This window comes from Oncorhynchus nerka, linkage group LG7, assembly GCF_034236695.1.
Source record: "Oncorhynchus nerka isolate Pitt River linkage group LG7, Oner_Uvic_2.0, whole genome shotgun sequence".
NCBI classification, from domain to species: domain Eukaryota; kingdom Metazoa; phylum Chordata; class Actinopteri; order Salmoniformes; family Salmonidae; genus Oncorhynchus; species Oncorhynchus nerka.
The window spans coordinates 58,612,215-58,634,657 of NC_088402.1; the positions used below are offsets into that span (position 1 = coordinate 58,612,215).

General features: G+C 45.3%; 1 protein-coding gene across 1 annotated transcript in view; it reads left to right on the plus strand.

The window, feature by feature from the left end:
• Nucleotides 1-22,443, plus strand: part of LOC115132061 (agrin) — a 291,320-nt gene that overhangs the window by 165,694 nt on the left and 103,183 nt on the right. Inside the window, 1 exon segment of the mRNA XM_029664281.2 lies at nucleotides 20,875-21,090. Within this exon segment, the coding sequence (XP_029520141.2) occupies nucleotides 20,875-21,090 (216 nt within the window).

The following is a 22,443-nucleotide window of genomic DNA, read 5'->3' on the forward strand; positions in this document are numbered from 1 at the left end:
GATGGGAAAGAGAGGGAGAGAGAGATGGGAAAGAGAGGGAGAGAGAGAGATGGGAAAGAGAGGGAGAGAGAGATGGGAAAGAGAGGGAAGAGAGGGAGAGAGATGGGGAAGAGAGGGAGAGAGAGAGATGGGGAAGAGAGGGAGAGAGAGAGATGGGAAAGAGATAGGGAAGATAGATGGGAAAGAGATAGGGAAGATAGATGGGAAAGAGATGGGAAAGAGAGGGAGAGAGAGATGGGGAAGAGAGGGAGAGAGAGATGGGGAAGAGAGGGAGAGAGAGATGGGGAAGAGAGGGAGAGAGAGAGATGGGAAAGAGAGGGAGAGAGATGGGAGAGAGAGATGGGGAAGAGAGGGCGAGAGAGAGATGGGGAAGAGAGGGAGAGAGATGGGAGAGAGAGAGATGGGAAAGAGAGGGAGAGAGAGATGGGGAAGAGAGGGAGAGAGAGATGGGGAAGAGAGGGAGAGAGAGATGGGGAAGAGAGGGAGAGAGAGATGGGGAAGAGAGGGAGAGAGAGATGGGGAAGAGAGGGAGAGAGAGAGATGGGAAAGAGAGGGAGAGAGAGAGATGGGAAAGAGATAGGGAATAGAGGGAGAGAGAGATGGGAAAGAGATGAGGGAGAGAGAGAGATGGGAAAGAGATAGGGAAGAGGGGGAGGGAGAAAAAGAGAGGGGGCGGCTTTACATCCTCTGAAATACCGGACTCCTTCTGATGGGCCTTATTTGTTGCTTACTCCCTCTTTGTTGTGTCTCAGTGTGTGTCTCAGTGTGTCTCTCAGTGTGTGTCTCAGTGTGTGTCTCAGTGTGTGTGTGTGTCTCAGTGTGTGTCTCAGTGTGTGTCTCAGTGTATGTCTCAGTGTGTCTCAATGTATGTCTCAGTGTGCGTCTCAGTGTATGTCTCAGTGTGCGTCTCAGTGTATGTCTCAGTGTGTGTCTCAGTGTGTGTCTCAGTGTATGTCTCAGTGTATGTCTCAGTGTGCGTCTCAGTGTATGTCCCAGTGTGTGTCTCAGTGTATGTCTCAGTGTGTGTCTATGTGTGTGTCTATGTGTGTGTCTCAGTGTATGTCTCAGTGTATGTCTCAGTGTGTGTCTCAGTGTGTCTCGTGTGTGTCTCAGTGTGTGTCTCAATTTGTGTCAGTGTGTGTCTCGGTGTGTGTCTCGGTGTGTGTCTCAATTTGTGTCAGTGTGTGTCTCGATGTATGTCTCAGTGTGTGTCTATGTGTGTGTCTATGTGTGTGTCTCAGTGTATGTCTCAGTGTATGTCTCGTGTGTGTCTCAGTGTGTGTCTCAATTTGTGTCAGTGTGTGTCTCGGTGTGTGTTTCGGTGTGTGTCTCAGTATGTGTCTCAGTATGTGTCTCAGTGTGTGTCTCAATTTGTGTCAGTGTGTGTCTCGGTGTGTGTCTCGGTGTGTGTCTCGGTGTGTGTCTCGGTGTGTGTTTCGGTGTGTGTCTTGGTGTGTGTCTCAGTGTATGTCTCAGTGTGTGCGTGTTAGTCCTCTTTGGTTTGTGGCAGCATGGGAGTGAACGAAGGAGGGGAGGAAGAGAGGGAAGAGGGCTCGGTTGCATTTTACAATGACAGCCTCCTTTTTTCTCACCACCTCAGCCGGCTGGGAGAAGAGCCAGGGAGAGAGAGGGAGAAAAATAGAAAATGAAGTGATTTGTGGAAGTATTGATCTCTGGGCCGCGGTTATCGATCAGAGCATGGAGGGAGGGGAGGAGAGTGATGGAGAGCTTTGTCTGGAGGGGGAGCGGGCAGAGGAGGGAGAGGGCTTTATAGGAGGTTCTTTATAGGAGGTTCTTTATAGGGCGCCAAATCAGAGCAATTTTATGGATCTGCTTTTTTCTATCTCATTACCAAGATTTCCTCTCCTTTCTGTTTCAGTGGTAAAAACTAACTAACTAAGTAAACGCCAAAGTTTAACAACACAAATACAATGCCGGGTTGAGCATCTTCAAACCACCTTAGAATTAGCCTGGTGAGACCAGCCTGATCGCGTGATAGTTCTGTTTCACTTCAAACATAATGTTGGGTGTTGCAAGGCTACCTCAAAATCGCCCCTCACTCTAAAAAACATCACTCTATCCTATTCTTGCCCATCAGTGATTAGGAAGAGCATGGAGAAACATAAGGAGGACACTACTCCTTTCATCCAGTGAAACCATCCCTGCACCAAATAGGGCTCCAGAATACTGGCTCTGAATGAGTACACGCACAGACGTGTACAAACACACACACACACACACACACACACACACACACACACACACACACACACACACACACACACACACACACTCAATAGCCTCCCCCCAGGTTCCTCGGTGTACAGAGTGACGCCATCTGCCACTCGCTTGGGCCCTCTCCAGTAAGGACCCCTGAAGTCCCTCATCACCCACAATTGTAGAGCCAGCATGGAGAAGCAGTTTCCTCCAACACCCCTTTCTCTGTAGGAAACTGCGTGGAGTTGTGGAGCCATGGTGGAGATGAGGCTGTCTTATTGGGGATGGGAGAATGCCTTTGGCCCCCATACTGTGACACACTGACTGACTGGTAGGCAGATTCCTCCTCAACCTTTTCTCCTCTACGCTCTCTCTTTTTTCATCTAAAATAAAAAAGCTTGATGATGAAATACCAGGTGAAGAGACAGAGAGAAAGGGAGAGAGACAGAGCGAGAGCACAAGTGCAAGATGGAAAACGGCGAGCGAGAGGAAGTGTGTAGGGATGACGTTAGATTCCGTGAGGCTATGGTGTGTGCTCATGCGCGAGTATGTGTGCATCTCACCGAAAGCAAAACCCCCAAAGCAACACGACGACGTGTGTGTCTGAAAGGATACACACCCAAACCTGGGGGACTCGTTCGAGAGGGCTTAAAGTCATATTCAGATGGTGAGAGATAGAGAATGAGAAACAGAGTGAGAGAGGGAAAGAGAGAGACAGCACTCTTCTCCAACGAGCTCTTGGATGAGTTGAATTATTGAATTTCGCGTAGCTGTGTGTGTGTGTGCGTGCGAAAGCGCGAGTGTGTGTGTGCGTGGAACTGGCAGGCGCCAGGTGATATATTCATGTATATTGCAGGAAGTTGTAATCTTTTCAGAGCCACGCTGCTCTCCTCTTTCCTCTGTGGCGGAGATGAAGGGTGACAGAATATTATGGGCCCTGTCATCACATCACCATTATTTAGACTGGGGGCCCGGGGCCCCTGCTCTCTCTCTCTCTCTCTCTCTCTCTCTCTGTCGCTATCTCTGAGGTGTTAATGAGGAAAATGTCCAGCCAACTTCCTATCTTCCTTCCTTTCTTTCTCTCATCCTCACCTCTCACTCACACGTTCTCTCATCCTCACCCACTCTCTAACTATATATCTCACTCTCTCCCTCTCACTGCCTCTCTCTCTCACTCGCTGCTCTTTCTCTCGCTCACTGGCACACAGCGACGCAGAGTATCCCAACTGCCTTATTTTAATCAAGCGTTATCACCGATGGTGTTCAATTCCTCTGATATTACACTGTAAAATAATAAAGTTATTTTCAAGTGAAGTACACCTAGTAAATCTGACATAATCTGTGTCACAGCCATGTTGTATTTTTTATTTCACCTTTATTTAACCGGGTAGGTCAGTTGAGAACAAGTTCTCATTTACAACTGCGACCTGGCCAAGATAAAGCAAAGCAGTGCAACACAAACAACAACACAGAGTTACACATGGGATAAACAAATGCACAGTCAATAACACAATAGAAAAATCTGTATACAGTGTGTGCAAATGAAGTAAGGAGGTAAAGGCAATAAATAGGCCAATAGTAGCAAAGTAATTACAATTTAGCAATTTACACGGGAGTGATATGTGCAGATGAGGATGTGCAAGTAGAAAAAAATACTGGTGTGCAAAAGAGCAGAAAAACCAAAAACAAATATGGGGATGAGGTAGGTAGTTGGTTGGATGGGCTATTTACAGATGGGCTGTGTACAGCTGCAGCGATCGGTAAGCTGCTCTGACAGCTGACGCTTAAAGTTAGTGAGGGAGATATAAGTCTCCAACTTCAGTGATTTTTGCAATTCGTTCCAGTCATTAGCAGCAGAGAACTGGAAGGAAAGGTGGGTAAAGACGTGTTGGCTTTGGGGATGACCAGTGAAATATACCTGCTGGAGCGCGTGCTACGGGTGGGTGTTGCTATGGTGATCAGTGAGCTGAGATAAGGCGGAGCTATACCTAGCAAAGACTTGTAGATGACCTGGAGCCAGTGGGTTTGGTGACGAATATGTAGCCAGGACCAGCCAACAAGAGCATACAGGATCACTGGTCTTAACCGGTCATATCAGTTATGACTGCTTATGACCTATGTTATGACTAGGGCTGTGCAGTGTACTGTATTTTACTATATACCGGCTATTGATGAACTTACTGGTTTGGGATTTTACTTTACCTTCTATATCGGTATTTGAATGTTTGGTTTGTTAAGTGTGATATGCTGTGTGTTTTTATAGTTTACACCACTACTTGAGTCATCCCACTCCGCTCTCTCTCTTTCTCTCCATGCTGCTTTCCACACAGACCCGTCACTCAAGGAGTCGTTTGTTGTTGCTTGACCACACAACACTTGTGTTCAGCCTGCATGGTCAACGCAGCACATGCAACAATGTTGTTTCCACTTTGCTTCTTAATATAAATCCACAATTACACTATTTGTTTGTGTTTCTTTCGTCTGCAAACAGCTAGTCTGTCTTTTCTTAGCAAGTTTTAGCTAAATTGTGTTAGCTGCTAATGCTAACCGCTAGTTCGCTGGCTAGCTGGCTAATAAATGTATTGAGTCAGAGCAAATGTAGCTAGCTAATATAGTCTGATACCAGTGCTGGTGTAGGCCTAAATAAGCATGTTGTTTGTGCAACAGTATCTTCTAAATCTAAAAAAAAATAGGCAAAGCATAAATATGTTGGCTACATGAAGAAAATTGTAATGAAGCCAAAGCTTATAGGGTCCCCTAGGAAACACTGACCATCACTTTGTTTCCTTCCCTGTCACAATAACTCAACCCTGGCATTTTCATTTGTTATCATATCAAACAACACTGTATTCAAAATGCCCACAATTATTTATATTCTAACTAAAAAATTAGAAAATCATTCTATTTCCATGATTCCAACAAGTGTTTTGATCTAAATTGCAAGTCAAATTGCAATTGCAACATTTGGTTAAAAATAAGGCCTCGTTTCTTTTGCCCCATATCGTATAGCTTTACGTGGCAGTGATGAAATGAGTGCAGGAAATGCAGGAATGTATGGAAATGCGGGAAATTATTTTATTTTGAAGTTGAATTGAACAGTATACATTTCTTTGAAAAAAGACCCATTAAAACCACTTAGAATGTATTTGTTTCCACCCTAGGATCATGCACTACTTATGAAGCATATTTTGATGCTGTATTATTCAAAAACATAAAATACAGTCAACTAACGTCATACGTCATATTTATATATATTTTTTATTATTTTTTTATTACAATATTATTATTATTTTTACAATATTGTCTTTGTCTCTCATAATTATTGTAATATGGTGAACCTTAAAAATCTAAATGAAAATGATTCCAATCTAAAAGTTCAAATTCAACCAGAGAACACCCTTGTGGAAAAGGGCTGCACTTGACCGTTGCACTTGAATCATTCCTGCGATGAATGGCTAAACCCGCTACTCTATGAAAGGGGGATACCTAGTCAGTTGTACAACTGAATGCCATCAACTGAAATGTGTCTTCCGCATTTAACCCAACCCCTCTGAATCAGAGAAGTGCGGAGGTGTCACGTCCTGACCTTAGTTCCTTTGTTTATGTCTCTATTTTAGGTTGGTCAGGGCGTGAGTTGGGGTGGGCATTCTATGTTTTGTTTTATGTTTGTATTTCTATGTGTTTGGCCTGGTGTGGTTCCCAATCAGAGGCAGCTGTCAATCGTTGTCTCTGATTGAGAACCATACTTAGGCAGCCTGTTTTTCCCAATTGATTTGTGGGTAATTGTTTTCTGTTTTGTGTTGTTGCACCTTACAGGACTGTTTCGTTCACTCTCTTTGTTATTTTGTTATTCAGTGTTCAGTTGATTTATTAAACATGGACTCATACCACGCTGTGCATTGGTCCGATCTTGACTACTCTTCTTCAGATGACGAGGAGAACCGTTACAGGAGGGCTGCCTTAATCGACATCTACGTCTTCGGCGCCCGGGGAACAGTGGGTTAACTGCCTTGATCAGGGGCAGAACGACAGATTTGTACCTTGTCAGCACGGGGATTAGATCCAGCAACCTTTCTGTTACTGGCCCAACATTCTCACCACTAGGCGAAACCACACACTATTGCAGAGACTTTGATATTACCTGCCGCAATTGATATGGTGAAAACAGTGTGGGGGAGGCAGAGGCACAGAAACTCACATCAATGCCGTTGTCAGATAACACTGTGAAACTAAGAATTGATGCTAGCACTCAAGAGGAAACTGACTGAACGACTCAAAAACTCCCCACCTTATGCTCTCCAAATGGACGTTAGCTGTGAGGGCCGAGATGCCCATGCATTGACTTTTGTTTTCTACACGTCGGGGGATGCTATTCACAAAGACAGTCCTTTTCTGTCTCACAATTCCCGGGGATGTTCAGTGTGCTGCGTGTCTATATTGACGAAAAACATATTTCATGGGATCAAATGGTGGGCTTTTGCACAGATGGGGCTCTGCTCCATCTATCACAGGCCTCTGCACTCTAGTTGTGAATGTGTCTCCTTCTGGATACACCGAGAGCAACGGGCAGCAAAAGAGTTGAGCGCAGAACTCAGAGATATGCAGAAGGTAACTTTGATTGTAAACTACTTCGCTCAAGCTTGTTCGCAAATCTATGTGGAGATCTGGAATCAGAGCATGACAGTGTTCTATTTCACATCGGAGCTTGGTGGTTATGGAAGTGGAGTGTTGGAAATATTTTTCGAATTGAGAGTGGAACTATTGTCATTCGCAATGGATGTAAAAAAACAGACCGTTGACTTTCTGTGTGATGAAAAGGAAAGGTGTCTCCTTTGTCTTTGTAACATAGATATTTGGGAAACTGAACAAACTGAATGCAAGCATGCAGGGGAAATACAAAAACAAATCTACAGATGAGTGACCGAATCAGCGAAATGATCCGTTTGACTGGCTCAGTTGAGATGCCGGTAAGTGAAATCGAAAAGCTGATCGAGCTGTCATGTGACCGAATGCTGCAGACAACACATTTACGGGTCACTATGGAGGAGTTTTGGTTCCTGACTCAAAGGGATTAGTGTCCGAGCATTAAAACTGATGGTACGCTGAGTCAGTGCGCTCGTCTGTATTAAAAACAAACATCGATCCAGGTTGGATGTGATAGGTCCGCTCTGTCGACCACGCCCCCTGACTTTGAGAAGCTCCAACGCGACATGCATCAAGCACGCCCATCTCATTGGTGTTAGTGAGATAAAGTAAATTATGTCAGACTAATTTGAAATTGACTGTCATAGCCCCACATTAATAGTATATGATGGTGAGTTGAGAATACAATCAAATACTGTTAGAATGTTTTGCAATTGGCTGTCATAGTCACAATTTTAAAAAGTTAACATTGGCTGTTAATTATATAATTTTTGTTCATATGGTTGGGGTCACGAGAATGTAAAGATATCAAAATGGGGTCGTGGGCCAAATAAGTTTGGGAACCCAAGGAATAGACTGTTGGAAACACTGAGAGAAAACAATGCAGGGGTAATGTATGTTTTACATTTTTTCTCCTATTTAGTACTATTTTATTTCCTCTTTGCTCTCTATCTTTTCTCCCTCCCCCTCCCTCTCCTTCCCTCTTTCTATCCTTTCCTCTCCCTGCCCTCTCTCTAACATCTCTCACTCTCCTTCCCTCTCTCTAACATCTCTCACTCTCCTTCCCTCTCTTTAACCTCTCACTCTCCTTCACTCTCTCTAACCTCTCACTCTCCTTCCCTCTCTTTAACCTCTCACTCTCCTTCCCTCTCTTTAACCTCTCACTCTCCTTCCCTCTCTTTAACCTCTCACTCTCCTTCCCTCTCTTTAAGCTCTCACTCTCCTTCCCTCTCTCTAACATCTCTCACTCTCCTTCCCTCTCTTTAACCTCTCACTCTCCTTCCCTCTCTTTAAGCTCTCACTCTCCTTCCCTCTCTTTAACCTCTCACTCTCCTTCCCTCTCTCTAACCTCTCACTCTCCTTCCCTCTCTTTAAGCTCTCTCTCTTCCTCCGCCTCTTTCCTTTCCTTCATTCCCTCTTTCCAACCTCTCTCTCTCTCCTTCCCTCTTTCTATCCTTTCCTCTCCCTGCCCTCTCTCTAACATCTCTATCGCTCCTTCCCTCTCTCTAACCTCTCACTCTCCCTTCCTCTCTCTCTCCTTCCCTCTCTTTAAGCTCTCTCTCCTGCCCTCTCTCTAACCTCTCACTCTCCTTCCCTCTCTCTAACCTCTCACTCTCCTTCCCTCTCTCTAACCTCTCACTCTCCTTCCCTCTCTTTAAGCTCTCTCTTCCTCTGCCTCTTTCCTTTCCTTCATTCCCTCTTTCCAACCTCTCTCTCTCTCCTTCCCTCTTTCTATCCTTTCCTCTCCCTGCCCTCTCTCTAACATCTCTATCGCTCCTTCCCTCTCTCTAACCTCTCACTCTCCTTCCCTCTCTTTAAGCTCTCTCTCTCCTGCCCTCTCTCTAACCTCTCACTCTCCTTCCCTCTCTCTAACCTCTCTCTCTCCTTCCCTCTCTTTAAGCTCTCTCTCTCCTGCCCTCTCTCTAACCTCTCACTCTCCTTCCCTCTCTCTAACCTCTCACTCTCCTTCCCTCTCTTTAAGCTCTCTCTCTTCCTCCGCCTCTTTCCTTTCCTTCATTCCCTCTTTCCAACCTCTCTCACTCTCCTTCCCTCTCTCTAACCTCTCTCTCTCTCCTTCCCTCTCTCTAACCGCTGACTCTCCTTCCCTCTCTTTAACCTCTCACTCTCCTTCCCTCTCTCTAATCTCTCTCTCTCTCCTTCCCTCTCTCTAACCGCTGACTCTCCTTCCCTCTCTTTAACCTCTCACTCTCCTTCCCTCTCTCTAACCTCTCACTCTCCTTCCCTCTCTCTAACCTCTCACTCTCCTTCCCTCTCTTTAAGCTCTCTCTTCCTCCGCCTCTTTCCTTTCCTTCATTCCCTCTTTCCAACCTCTCTCTCTCTCCTTCCCGCTCTCTGACATCTCTATCGCTCCTTCCCTCTCTCTAACCTCTCACTCTCCTTCCCTCTCTTTAAGCTCTCTCTTCCTCCGCCTCTTTCCTTTCCTTCATTCCCTCTTTCCAACCTCTCTGTCTCTACTTCCCTCTCTCTAACCTCTCTCTCTCCTTCCCTCTCTCTAACCTCTCACTGTCCTTCCCTCTCTCTAACCTCTCACTCTCCTTCCCTCTCTCCAACCTCTCACTCTCCTTCCCTCTCTCTAACCTCTCACTCTCTCCTTACCTCTCTTTAACCTCTCACTCTCCTTCCCTCTCTTTAACCTCTCACTCTCCTTCCCTCTCTCTAACCTCTCACTCTCCTTCCCTCTCTCTAACCTCTCACTCTCCTTCCCTCTCTCTAACCTCTCACACTCCTTCCCTCTCTCTAACCTCTCACTCTCCTTCCCTCTCTCTAACCTCTCACTCTCCTTCCCTCTCTCTAACCTCTCTCTCTCTTCTTCCCTCTCTCTAACCTCTCACTCTCCTTCCCTCTCTCTAACCTCTCACTCTCCTCCCCTCTCTCTAACCTCTCACTCTCCTTCCCTCTCTCTAACCTCTCACTCTCCTTCCCTCTCTCTAACCTCTCACTCTCCTCCCCTCTCTCTAACATCTCACTCTCATTCCCTCTCTTTAAGCTCTTTCTCTTCCTCCGCCTCTTTCATTTCCTTCATTCCCTCTCTACAACCTCTTTCTCTCTCCTTCCCGCTCTCTAACCTCTCACTCTCCTTCCCTCTCTCTAACCTCTCACTCTCCTTCCCTCTCTTTAAGCTCTCTCTCTTCCTCCACCTCTTTCCTTTCCTTCATTCCCTCTCTCCAACCTCTTTCTCTCTCCTTCCCGCTCTCTAACCTCTCTCTCTCCTTCCCTCTCTCTAACCTCTCTCTCTCCTTCCCTCTCTCCAACCTCTCACGCTCCTTCCCTCTCGCTAACCTCTCTCTCTCCTTCCCTCTCTCTAACCTCTCTCTCTCCAACCTCTCACTCTCCTTCCCTCTTTCCAACCTCTCTCTCTCCCCTTCCCTCTCTCTAACCTCTCACTCTCCTTCCCTCTCTCTAACCTCTCACTCTCCTTCCCTCTCTCTAACCTCTCACGCTCCTTCCCCCTCTCTAACCTCTCTCTCTCCTTCCCTCTCTCGAACCTCTCTCTCTCCTTCCCTCTCTCTAACCTCTCACTCTCCTTCCCTCTCTCTAACATCTCTATCGCTCCTTCCCTCTCTCTAACCTCTCTCTCTAACCTCTCTCTCTCCTTCCCTCTCTCTAACCTCTCTCTCTCCTTCCCGCTCTCTAACCGCTCTCCATCTTCTCTTGCTCTCTCTATTTATCTCTCTCAACTCTGCTCATCTGCTCTTGCACATTCTGTCTCATGCCCTCTCCCTCATTACCACCTCTCTCGCCATCCTCTTCCTCTCACTACATCTCCCATCCTTCTCTTTTTCTGTCTGTGTCTGGAAAACATTGTGGGAATGTTTGTTGTTTAGCTGAGCCGGTGTGTGTGCGTGTGTGTGCGCGCGGTAAATAATACATTGATGCGGGTGTAAGCCGGGTCAGCAACCCCGCTCAGCCCAGGAAGCTCAATGAGCAGGAGGGGAATTGATTGCCCTTTTATACGTGGAAATGAGAAAATACAAGCCTACACACACATTCCACATACACACACACACACTATCTTAGACCAGAAGGGGAATGAAGGAGAAATACCTCACACTCGCTTTATACCTTAATTTAGTTCGTTGGGATGACATCGTAGAAAGTAGCACAAGAACTAAAAAGCTGTTTGTAAAGTATGAAAATCTGTCTCTTCTTCTACCTCCCACTGCTGTGTTAAGCAGATGTTTACCTACTCGCTGTTCTTTCTATGATTGCTGCGCAATCAATAATTGACTCCATCAGTCTCCTGGGAGCCTGTAAGTAGAAGATCAATGGAAGTTTTAAGCAGATGTATTTTACAGACAGCGGGCGCAACTAGACAGTATTTATTGGAAGTGACATAGTGCATCTCTCCCGGTCCTTCTGGCGTTGCTGTAAATGGCGTTATAGATGGAGCGGCAGGCCGACGCTCAGGTTCGCCATTCTATGAATCAATTGCCTACCTCTGAGTGCATCGCATTCAGCCAGAGACAGAACATCTAGGGCTGGAGCAAATATAGTGCGTAATCTTACTGTTTCTCAACGAAATTCAAAATGATGTTCAAAATGAGATTATTCTAAACCAAAAGGGAATCGTGGAGCAAATGCACCGGGGGCTCACGCATTCACCGACAGAATGATGGAAGGAAAAACAGCTTTTCTTAACTTATCAAGATTTGTGCAGTCGCCGCTCTGGAGTGTGTAAATAGTCACCTGTGAATGGGTCTGGAGTTTCCATTTTGAAACCAGATGTGGCGACTGCCTCGCGCCCATTAAGTGGATGACAGTCTCCATGGCAACGTTTCCCCATGTTCCGATAGCCTTTTGGCACAGTGACACAGGGAAACAGCCACACAACACCTGGAGATAGTTAACTCATGCACTCCCTGGCTTGCATTTTGTAGACTTTCTGGTTTCATAAGGCAAACTAAAATAGTATTTTAACTCAGGTCTGCACTCCAATATGCCTCTTACGCTCTGCCGCTTCAATCCAATATAGATAGCATAGGCCAAACCAGAATAGTTATTTAATAATGAGCCATTTTTGTTTTTTAATCTCACAGGAAAAGTCCATCGCTATTCTTTACACCCGTGTAAAGTTCAGGGATAACCCTCTCACGTATTTATTAATCTCCTTCCTCCTGATCCTCTTGACCAAACACGGAACTTGTGGAATAGAAACCTTGTGATGTTTACCAAATCGGCCATTTTGGATTTGTCAAGTCAGTCTTGAAGCGTTTAAGCAGAGAGGAAAGGTGAAGTGAGAGGTTTCACGCTCGCCAAAATCGCTCGCCAAAATCTGTCCAATATAATCCCAATGCGTTTCTATGGTCTTATTTTGGACCTAAGCTTGTCGCCTGCCTTCCAGCCTTTGGGACAACGACTCCCACTGTTAGGGAGGAGACATGAGCATCTTGTCAATATATACAGATCTCTGGTTTAAATCTTCATACTCACCCCATTATTATGTGTATTGCTTTTCAGATAGGCAAACAATTCACCAGACATCACACAGTTCTACTGTTACGGTCCCAGAATATAAAGACACATCATTAATGTTACACACAGTGGAAGTTATACCCCTATTACAAGCCTGTTCAACCTCTGTTTCGTATCGTCTGAGATTCCCAAAGATTGGAAAGCTGCCGCGGTCATCCCCCTCTTCAAAGGGGGTGACAATCTATACCCAAACTGCTACAGACATATATATATCCTACCCTGTCTTCCTAAGGTCTTCGAAAGCCAAGTTAACAAACAGATTACCGACCATTTCGAATCCCACCGTACCTTCTCCACTATGCAATCTGGTTTCAGAGCTGGTCATGGGTGCACCACAGCCACGCTCAAGGTCCTAAACGGCATCATAACCGCCATCGATAAGAGACATTACTGTGCAGCCGTATTCATCGACCTGGCCAAGGCTTTCGACTCTGTCAATCACCACATTCTTATTGGCAGACTCGACAGCCTTGGTTTCTCAAATGATTGCCTCGCCTGGTTTACCAACTACTTCTCTGATAGAGTTCAGTGTGTCAAATCGGAGGGCCTGTTGTCCGGACCTCTGGCAGTCTCTATGGGGGTACCACAGGGTTCAATCCTCGGGCCGACTCTCTTCTCTGTATACATCAATGATGTTGCTCTTCCTGCTGGTGATTCTCTGGTACACCTCTACGCAGACGACACCATTCTGTATACTTCTGGCCCCTTTTTGGACACTGTGTTAACTAACTTCCAGACGAGCTTTAATGCCATACAACTCTCCTTCCGTGGCCTTCAACTGCTCTTAACCTCTTAGTCCGCCCCATCCCGCATGCGGTATCGTTACTACAGCCTCAAGCTCATTAGCATAATGCAACGTTAGCGATTTTTAAAAATCGCAAATGAAACTAAATAAATATGCCTGTTCTCAAGCTTAGCCTTTTCTTAACAATCCTGTCGTCTCAGATTTTCAAAATATGCTTTAGAACCAGAGAAAATCACTAATTTGTGTAAGAGTGGTGATAGCTAGCTTAGCGTTAGCATTAGCATTTAGCACGCAACATATTCACAAAAACCAGCCAAGGAATCAAATAAAATAATTTACCTTTGAAGAACTTCAGATGTTTCAATGAGGAGACTCTCAGTTACATAGCAGATGTCCAGTTTTTCCTGAAAGATTCTTGTGTAGGACACATCGTTCCCTTTTGTTACTATGCATATGGCTACCGAAACTAACCGAAAATTCAGTCACCTACATGTCGAACTTTTTTCCGAATTAACTCCATAATATCGACTGAAACATGGAAAACGTTGTTTGAATCAATCCTGAAGGTGGTTTGTCATATTTCTCTCCATTGAAAGCACCGTCCTTGTAGCCTGGTTTGTTCTGAGATTTGAATGGAAAAATACCGGGACCTGACTTTTGCGCACCAATTGGCACGCAGACACCTAGCGGGACACCTGGTAAATGTAGTCTCTTATGGTCAATCTTCCAATGATATGCCTACAAATACGTCACAATGCTGCAGAGACCTTGGGGAAACAAGAGAAAGAGTCCGTTTATTCCTGTCGCATTCACAGCCATATAAGGCGATCATGGAAAACGTAGCCTCAGAAATCCTGTGCATTTCCTGGTTGGTCATACATCTTGGTTTTGCCCGAAACATTTGTTCTAAGGGACTCACAGTGAAAATCTTTGCATTTCTGGAAACGTAAGACTGTCTTCTTTCCAAAGCTATCAATTCCAAGCATATTCGAGCATCTTTTCGTGACAAAATATTGCGCTTAAAACGGGCACGTCTTTTTATCCAAAAATGAAATACTGCCCCTATAGGACTAACAGGTTAAACGCAGGGAAAACTAAATGCATGCTATTCAACCGATCCCTGCTCGCCTGTCCAGCATCACTACTCTGGACAGTTCTGACTTAGAATACGTGAACAACTACAAATACCTAGGTGTCTGGTTAGACTGTAAACTCTCCTTCCAGACTCACATTAAGCATCTCCAATCCAAAATTAAATCTAGAATTGGCTTCCTATATCGCAACAAAGCATCCTTCACTCATGCTGCCTAACATACCCTCGTAAAACTGACCATCCTACCGATCCTCGACTTCGGTGATGTCATCTATAAAATAGCCTCCAACAATCTGGATGCAGTCTATCACAGTTCCATCCGTTTTGTCACCAAAGCCCCATACACTACACACCATTGCGACCTGTACGCTCTCGTTGGTTGGCCCTCGCTTCATACTTGTCGCCAAACCCACTGGCTACAGGTTATCTACAAGTCTCTGCTAGGTAAAGCCCTGTCTTATCTCAGCTCACTGGTCACCATAGCAGCACCCACTCGTAGCACGCGCTCCAGCAGGTATATCTCACTGGTCACCCCCCAAAGCCAATTCCTCCTTTGGTCGTCTTTCCTTCCAGTTCTCTGCTGCCAATGACTGGAACAAACTGCAAAAATCTCTGAAGCTGGAGACTCATATCTCCCTCACTAGCTTTAAGCACCAGCTGTCAGAGCAGCTCACAGATCACTGCACCTGTAAACAGCCCATCTATCTACCTACCTCATCCCCATACAGTATTTATTTATTTATCTTGCCCCTTTGCAACCCAGTATCTCTACTTGCACATTCATCTTCTGCACATCAACCATTCAAGTGTTTAAATTGTAAGTACTTCACCACCATGGCATATTTATTGCCTTAACTCCCTTATCTTACTTCATTTGCACTCACTGTACATCACATTTTTGTTTTCTTTTGTTCTGCTGTATTATTGACTGTTTTGTTTATTCCATCTGTAACTCTGTGTTGTTGTATGTGTCGAATTGCTATGCTTTATCTTGGCCAGGTCGCAGTTGCAAATGAGAACTTATTCTCAACTAGCCTACCTGGTTAAATAAATGTGAAATAAAAAAGTAAAATACAATTCTAACTATACAATACTTTCTAGCATTGTCTAACATCTGTGTCAAACTCATTCCACGGAGGGCCGAGTGTCTGTGGGTTTTCGCTCCGCCCTTGTACTTGAGTAATGAATTAAAGTCACAAATTAGTAAGGATCTCCCCTCACCTGGTTGTATAAGTCTTAATTTAAAGGGAAAAAGGAAAAACAAGCAGACACTCGGCCCTCATTGGAATGAGTTTGACACCCCTGATAATAATAGTGTCTATCTTGTCATTTCTGTGAGAGCTGCTATCCCTAGCTTACCCGCATCCCCATCAGTCCACACCTCCCTTTCTCACCAGCGAGAGCATGAAATCATGTATTATGGATGACCTCTCTAAATACACTGTGAGCATTGCCTGGACAAGGCATTACCTTCCATGTCAGCCACAAACTGGACATGCTCCTTCTCTCAAATGGGATTTCCTCCAGAGGGTAGAAAGAGACCCACCTGCATGTAAATTAAGCTTTTAGCTCTTGGGGTAGAAAGATTACCTTACACAAGCACATGCAAACACAAGCACACACTCACACTCTTCCCTCCACCCGATAGAAAACCCACTGAATACAGATTCCACACAAGTGGCCAGTACTGCGATGTGCATGGCCAGCCTGTTATTGTACCATCTATATATTATAATCCCCTGTCCTTGTGGGTCAGTTTACAGCCGGGTTCATGTTTAAACGTTTACCTTTTTTTCTCAACGAACAGAAGATACAGAAAACGTGTACTGTTTGTACAAGGACAAAGGTGCAGGAAAAGGTCACGCTAACCGCTAGTCTATTTATTCAGCACTGAAAGCAAATTGGCTTACATTCTGTTCAGATAAATGCTCTACACTTCCCTAGCGTATGAGGCCATTTACAGCTCTTAGCGTAGATGGGTAATGAAGAACTGGAGTTGCTAGCATGTGACTGGTGAGAGAAACGTCTCTCTTGGTGTGTGAGGTGTCATTCGTCCGTCCACATGGTCCTTTTTCTTAACCCTTTACACTCGTACACGGGTTGAAAATGGCAGATTTGGGCACTGGTAAGCACCTACATTTGAATGCAGTGGCTGTGCAGTAAAAAGCTTTACATGATGTCAGAGCTCAGGGTCTCCGCTACACAGCTCTGTATGGGTTTTGACTGACAGATGTTCTGAACTTGAGCACCTCGTGCGACAAGACGTTGCCCCCATCCCTTCCGCTAATTAGGCAACTTGAGGGAAAAGATGTAAATTAGAAGGACTGTGCGCAGCCCTATGGGACTCCCAATCACAGCCGGATGTGATGCAGCCTGGGTTCGAACCAGGTACTGCAGTGACACCTCTTGCACTGAGATAGTGTCTTAGACCACTGCGCCACTCTGGAGCCCCAATCTGCACTTCACATTCCCGTTTACGTGTCAACGTTTACGATCACTATGAACAGTTACAAGATGACATGGTGTCATACCGTGGGTTGTTCTGGACAGAATGAGCCTATGTTTGTCTATTGTGAAGAAAATTCAACTTGGCACACTGCCTGAATGCACACAACTTTCCAAAATAACAATCTGTTTCTCTGAATTGCCTTCTGAAAGCCTAACACTGTTAGATTGTATTGTATACTCATGTTGGTAATAGAACAAGCTTTCAAATCATGCCCACCTGACCCAGATTTTGATTTATAATGGACCGATTTTGGATTGTGTAAACAACAACCGTAATTGTGTGATGGTGGGGATGCGGGGTTGTGTTCCACACGAAACAACAAGGGTGCTTGGTCTAGTTCCTCAACGGCACAGCTAGGAGAGCAAAAAAAAGCACCTTATAGTTGAAGACTCTTCTTTAGTTGTCACGTATACTCCCTCTCCGGCCTCTAGGTCATCAGGCTGCTGATTATACTCCCTCTCCGGCCTCTAGGTCATCAGGCTACTGATTATACTCCCTCTCCGGCCTCTAGGTCATCAGGCTGCTGATTATACTCCCTCTCCGGCCTCTAGGTCATCAGGCTGCTGATTATACTCCCTCTCCGGCCTCTAGGTCATCAGGCTGCTGATTATACTCCCTCTCCGGCCTCTAGGTCATCAGGCTGCTGATTATACTCCCTCTCCGGCCTCTAGGTCATCAGGCTGCTGATTATACTCCCTCTCCGGCCTCTAGGTCATCAGGCTGCTGATTATACTCCCTCTCCGGCCTCTAGGTCATCAGGCTGCTGATTATACTCCCTCTCCGGCCTCTAGGTCATCAGGCTGCTGATTATACTCCCTCTCCGGCCTCTAGGTCATCAGGCTGCTGATTATTCCGCACACCTGTCACCATCGTCTCGCGCAGCTGTGCCTCATGACACTCACCTGGACTCCATCACCTCCTTGATTATCTTCCCTATATCTGTCAATCCACTTGGTTCTTTCCTCAGGTGTTATTGACTCTGTTGTTTGTGTCGTGGTGTTTGTGGTTTGCGTTCGTTGTTTTATTTATTAAAACACTCACTCCCTGAACTTGCTTCCCTGAACTTGCTTCCCGTTAGTCCTCACACTCAAAGCCTTTTCATTTGTTTGTCTTATGTTGCACCTAACCCACATTTCCAGGAATATTCTTATCATGTTACTGAATGTATCCAGAGTATTTTCAGATTTCGTTTTCAACAAATGCGACACAAAGTCATGTAAATGTAGAATGCACAAATCAACAGTGTAATGTTTGGATTCAGTCTTGTCAGGTGAGCCTCACCTTTGGTCTAATAATTTGAAACTGTTCCCTTTCAATTGCTACCATGGTTATGCATTTCATATTTCTTCCGTTAGAAACATTTCAATTTAGCCCTATATAGGCCAATTCTGATGAGTGTAAAGTGTTAAGTTCCTTACCTCGCTTGAGATGTCTTTTTGAGCTCAGATTGCTAGCCCATGGCAGCAGATATGTCTGTGCTTCACTGACTAACTAGAGTAGCTTTTGGCATTTTGACTCTACCTGCCTTTCTCTACTTGTCGCCTCAGTCAACATGTTAATACAAGTCCTTACACGTCATACATAGCTAGATTGGATTTCAACTCATCTCTCAGTCTCTTCCTATCTTGTCTCTCACCTGTCAGGTGACTGGCCCTAATTTGACCCCCCCACACACACACACACCCCCTCCCTCTATCTCGCTCTATCCCTCTCCCCCCAGCTAAACTCAGCTAGCCAAACCGAACGAGTGTTCTCCCATACTCCCTTAAAAGACCTTCGCTTGGAAAACGAGAACAAAGCGGCATTAATACTGTTTGTCCATTTTGAGACACCATAGCCAGTATACACTTCCTCAAAGTAGATAACTCAATAAATCTGTCATTCATTTTGACATTTTTGCTGAAGTAATTTTGCCTTCTGATCAGTGGACAAATAAAATAACCTCAGATAGTGGGATTAAAAAGTCTCTATAGTCACAATTACACTATTCACAAAGTCATCCATTGATTCTCATGTCTTAACACAGGATTTTATAGCAATTTTCCAGAAGAGAATCTAACTAAGATGTTTGGTTCAGTATTTTTCAGTGAAAGAATGTACATGAAAACGAGTCGTCTCTCGTCGAATGACAACAAAGACTTTATTGAAAAATCCCTACTGCTGACCAGTCACCTACAGAGGGGTGAAGACCTCGGCTCCGAACTTTGGCTTGCCTTCAGAACAAATGTTGCTTGCCCGAACTGCCGTCGTAATATATGCACCAACTCTACTGAACTGTTTTGCTCGGAAAGAGAGGGAGAGCATGGTAGACTTAGACTTTAAGAGAAAGAGAGCTGGCAGCCAAAGCAGATGCTGTAACAGCAGCCACCCTCTCCTTTCACACACACATAACAGTGGTGTGTATGTATGTATGTGTGTGTGTGCAGTGTACGTGTGTGCGCCTGTGTGTGCGTGTTCAGGAGCGAGTGAGAGGAAGCCAGACAGCTGCCGGGCTAGTCCGAGTGGACATGCCCCCTCGCGTTTAGCCCTTGCCTGGGAACCAGCGATAAGACATAGCTGGGGGCGATCGGTGGAAGGGGGGACTGGAGAGGAGGTGGGGGGGCAGCCGGAGAGGCCGTGCTGACATTGGGCATCAGACGCTCCAGACCAATCATACTTTCCAGACCCAGGCTTAGCTAGGAGTACACTTGGTCCTCAGTCTCATTGATTTCTATTCAAATCCACTACCTGTGAGAGTTGCCATCTGTTTTAGGCAGCTGTAATGTAGTACTATGGATGTGTGGCCACTGGCCAGATAAATGTATGTTTAAGGTCCCAAGCTGACATCTACACTACATGACCAAAGGTATGTGGACACCTGCTCATCAAACATCTTATTCCAAAATCATGGGCATTAATATGGAGTTGGTCCCCCTTGCTGATACAACAGCCTCCAATCTTCTGGGAAGGCTTTCCGCTAAATGTTGGAACATTGCTGTGGGGACTTGCTTTCATTCAGCCACAGGAGTGGAAGTGAGGTCAGGCACTGATGTCAGGCGATTAGGCCTGGCTCGCATTCGGTGTTCCAATTAATCCCAAAGGTGTTCGATGGGGTTGAGGTCAGGGCTCTGTGCAGGCCTGTCAAGTTCTTCCACACCGATCTCAACAAACCATTTCTGTATGGACCTCGCTTTGTGCACGGGACCATTGTCATGCTGAAACAGGAAAAGACCTTCCCCAAACTGTTGCCTCAAAGTTGGAAGCACAGAATCGTCTAGAATGTCATTGTATGCTTTAGTGTTAAGATTTCCATCCCTTGGAACTAAGGGGCCTAGCTTGAACCATGAAAAACAGCCCCAGACCATTAGTCCTCCTCCACCAAACTTTACATTTGGGACTATGCATTGGGGTGTTCTCCTGGGATCCAAAAAACCTATGGAAACCCATCATGAATCTCCCGACGAACAGTTATTGTGCTAACGTTGCTTCCAGAGGTTTGGACTCGGTGGTGAGTGTTGTAACCGAGGACAGACTTTTCTTTACACGCTACGCGCTTAAGCACTTGCCGGCCCCGTTCTGTGAGCTTATGTGGCCTACCACTTGTGTAGCCTACCACAGGCGTTTCCACTTCACAATAACAGCACTTACAGTTGACTGGGGCAGCTCTAGCGTAACAGAAATTTGACAAAATGACTTGTTGTAAAGGTGGCATCCTATGACGGTGCCACGTTGAGAGTCACTGAGCTTTTCAGTAAGGCCATTCTACTGCCATTGTTTGTCTATGGTGATTGCATTGCTGTATTGCCCCTATTTTATACACCTGTCAGCAACGGGTCTGGCTGAAATAGCCAAATCCATTCATTTGAAGGGGTGTCCGCATACTTTTGTATATATAGTGTATATTACAGGAGTCAATGAAGCTACATGTGCATGGTGGATATTGTATGTTCTCGTGTATGGGGAATATTAACAAAGTTGTGTAACCCATGGAAATATAGTGTTTCTCAAGTGTGAACTGTTAGCTAAGGCCGTTTAACTTTCTGTAACGTCACTTATGTTTTCAAAGGGTCCTCCTGTTGGGCGCATTTCCTCCCTTCGAAATGACACACTGCTTTGCACGTTTTTTAATGAAATGCCAAATGTTTTTAATAAAATTATCAAATGTAACAGTGTTTCCCTCCTCTCTCTGGGCAGGTTGCAGAGGTATGCTGTGCGGCTTCGGGGCGGTGTGTGAGCGTGAAGCGGCTGACCCCTCTAAGGCGGAGTGTGTATGCAAGAAGATGGTTTGTCCGTCGGTTGTGGCGCCCGTGTGCGGCTCAGACTCCTCCACCTACTCCAACGAGTGCGAGCTGGAGAAGGCCCAGTGCAACACGCAGCGACGCATCAAGGTGCTGCGCAAGGGACCCTGTGGTGAGTCCAGCTAGCTAGCATCACGCTATCTACCTATTATAGTTTGTCGGTGTTGTGTGCTAACACAAAGTATTGTATTTACAGTATGGTGAGATCAGCTAACGTCACGCTAGCTACTATTCAGTCTGTTTCAGTCAGTGTTGTGGACTACTACTGTACCTTGTTCCTTATCTATGGAGAGTCCAGCTAGCAATACGCTACTATTCAGTCTGTTTCAGTCAGTGTTGTGGACTACTACTGTACCTTGTTCCTTATCTATGGAGAGTCCAGCTAGTTATTCAGTCTGTTTCAGTCTGTGTTGTGGACTACTACTGTACCTTGTTCCTTATCTATGGAGAGTCCAGCTAGCAATACGCTACTATTCAGTCTGTTTCAGTCTGTGTTGTGGACTACTACTGTACCTTGTTCCTTATCTATGGAGAGTCCAGCTAGCAATACGCTACTATTCAGTCTGTTTCAGTCAGTGTTGTGGACTACTACTGTACCTTGTTCCTTATCTATGGAGAGTCCAGCTAGCAATACGCTACTATTCAGTCTGTTTCAGTCAGTGTTGTGGACTACTACTGTACCTTGTTCCTTATCTATGGAGAGTCCAGCTAGCAATACGCTACTATTCAGTCTGTTTCAGTCAGTGTTGTGGACTACTACTGTACCTTGTTCCTTATCTATGGAGAGTCCAGCTAGCAATACGCTACTATTCAGTCTGTTTCAGTCAGTGTTGTGGACTACTACTGTACCTTGTTCCTTATCTATGGAGAGTCCAGCTAGCAATACGCTACTATTCAGTCTGTTTCAGTCAGTGTTGTGGACTACTACTGTACCTTGTTCCTTATCTATGGAGAGTCCAGCTAGCAATACGCTACTATTCAGTCTGTTTCAGTCAGTGTTGTGGACTACTACTGTACCTTGTTCCTTATCACTGCTCGATTGAAAGACCTTACAGATAATTGTATGTGTGGGGTACAGAGATTAGGTAGTCATTCAAAAATCATGTTAAACACTGTTATGGCACAAAGAGTGAGTCCATGCAACTTATTATGTGACTTGTTAAGCAAATGTTTACTCCTGAACTTATTTAGCTTTTCAGATTTGTATTAATTAGTACCACTTTCTAAAAACGTAATTCCACTTGGATGGTATCTCTTAAATCTCAATTGAATCCATTTTAAATTGGGGCTGTAACAGCACAAAATGTGAACAAGTCAAGGGTTAGGAACACTTTCTGAAGGCCCGGTAGCAGGCGCCTGACGACCAAACACCTCGAGGCCCTGTCTGTATCCCAGGGTCCCGAGAGAACGTATAATAACAGCAGTCTCCATTGAAGCATATGTCTCATACTCATCACTCATTAGC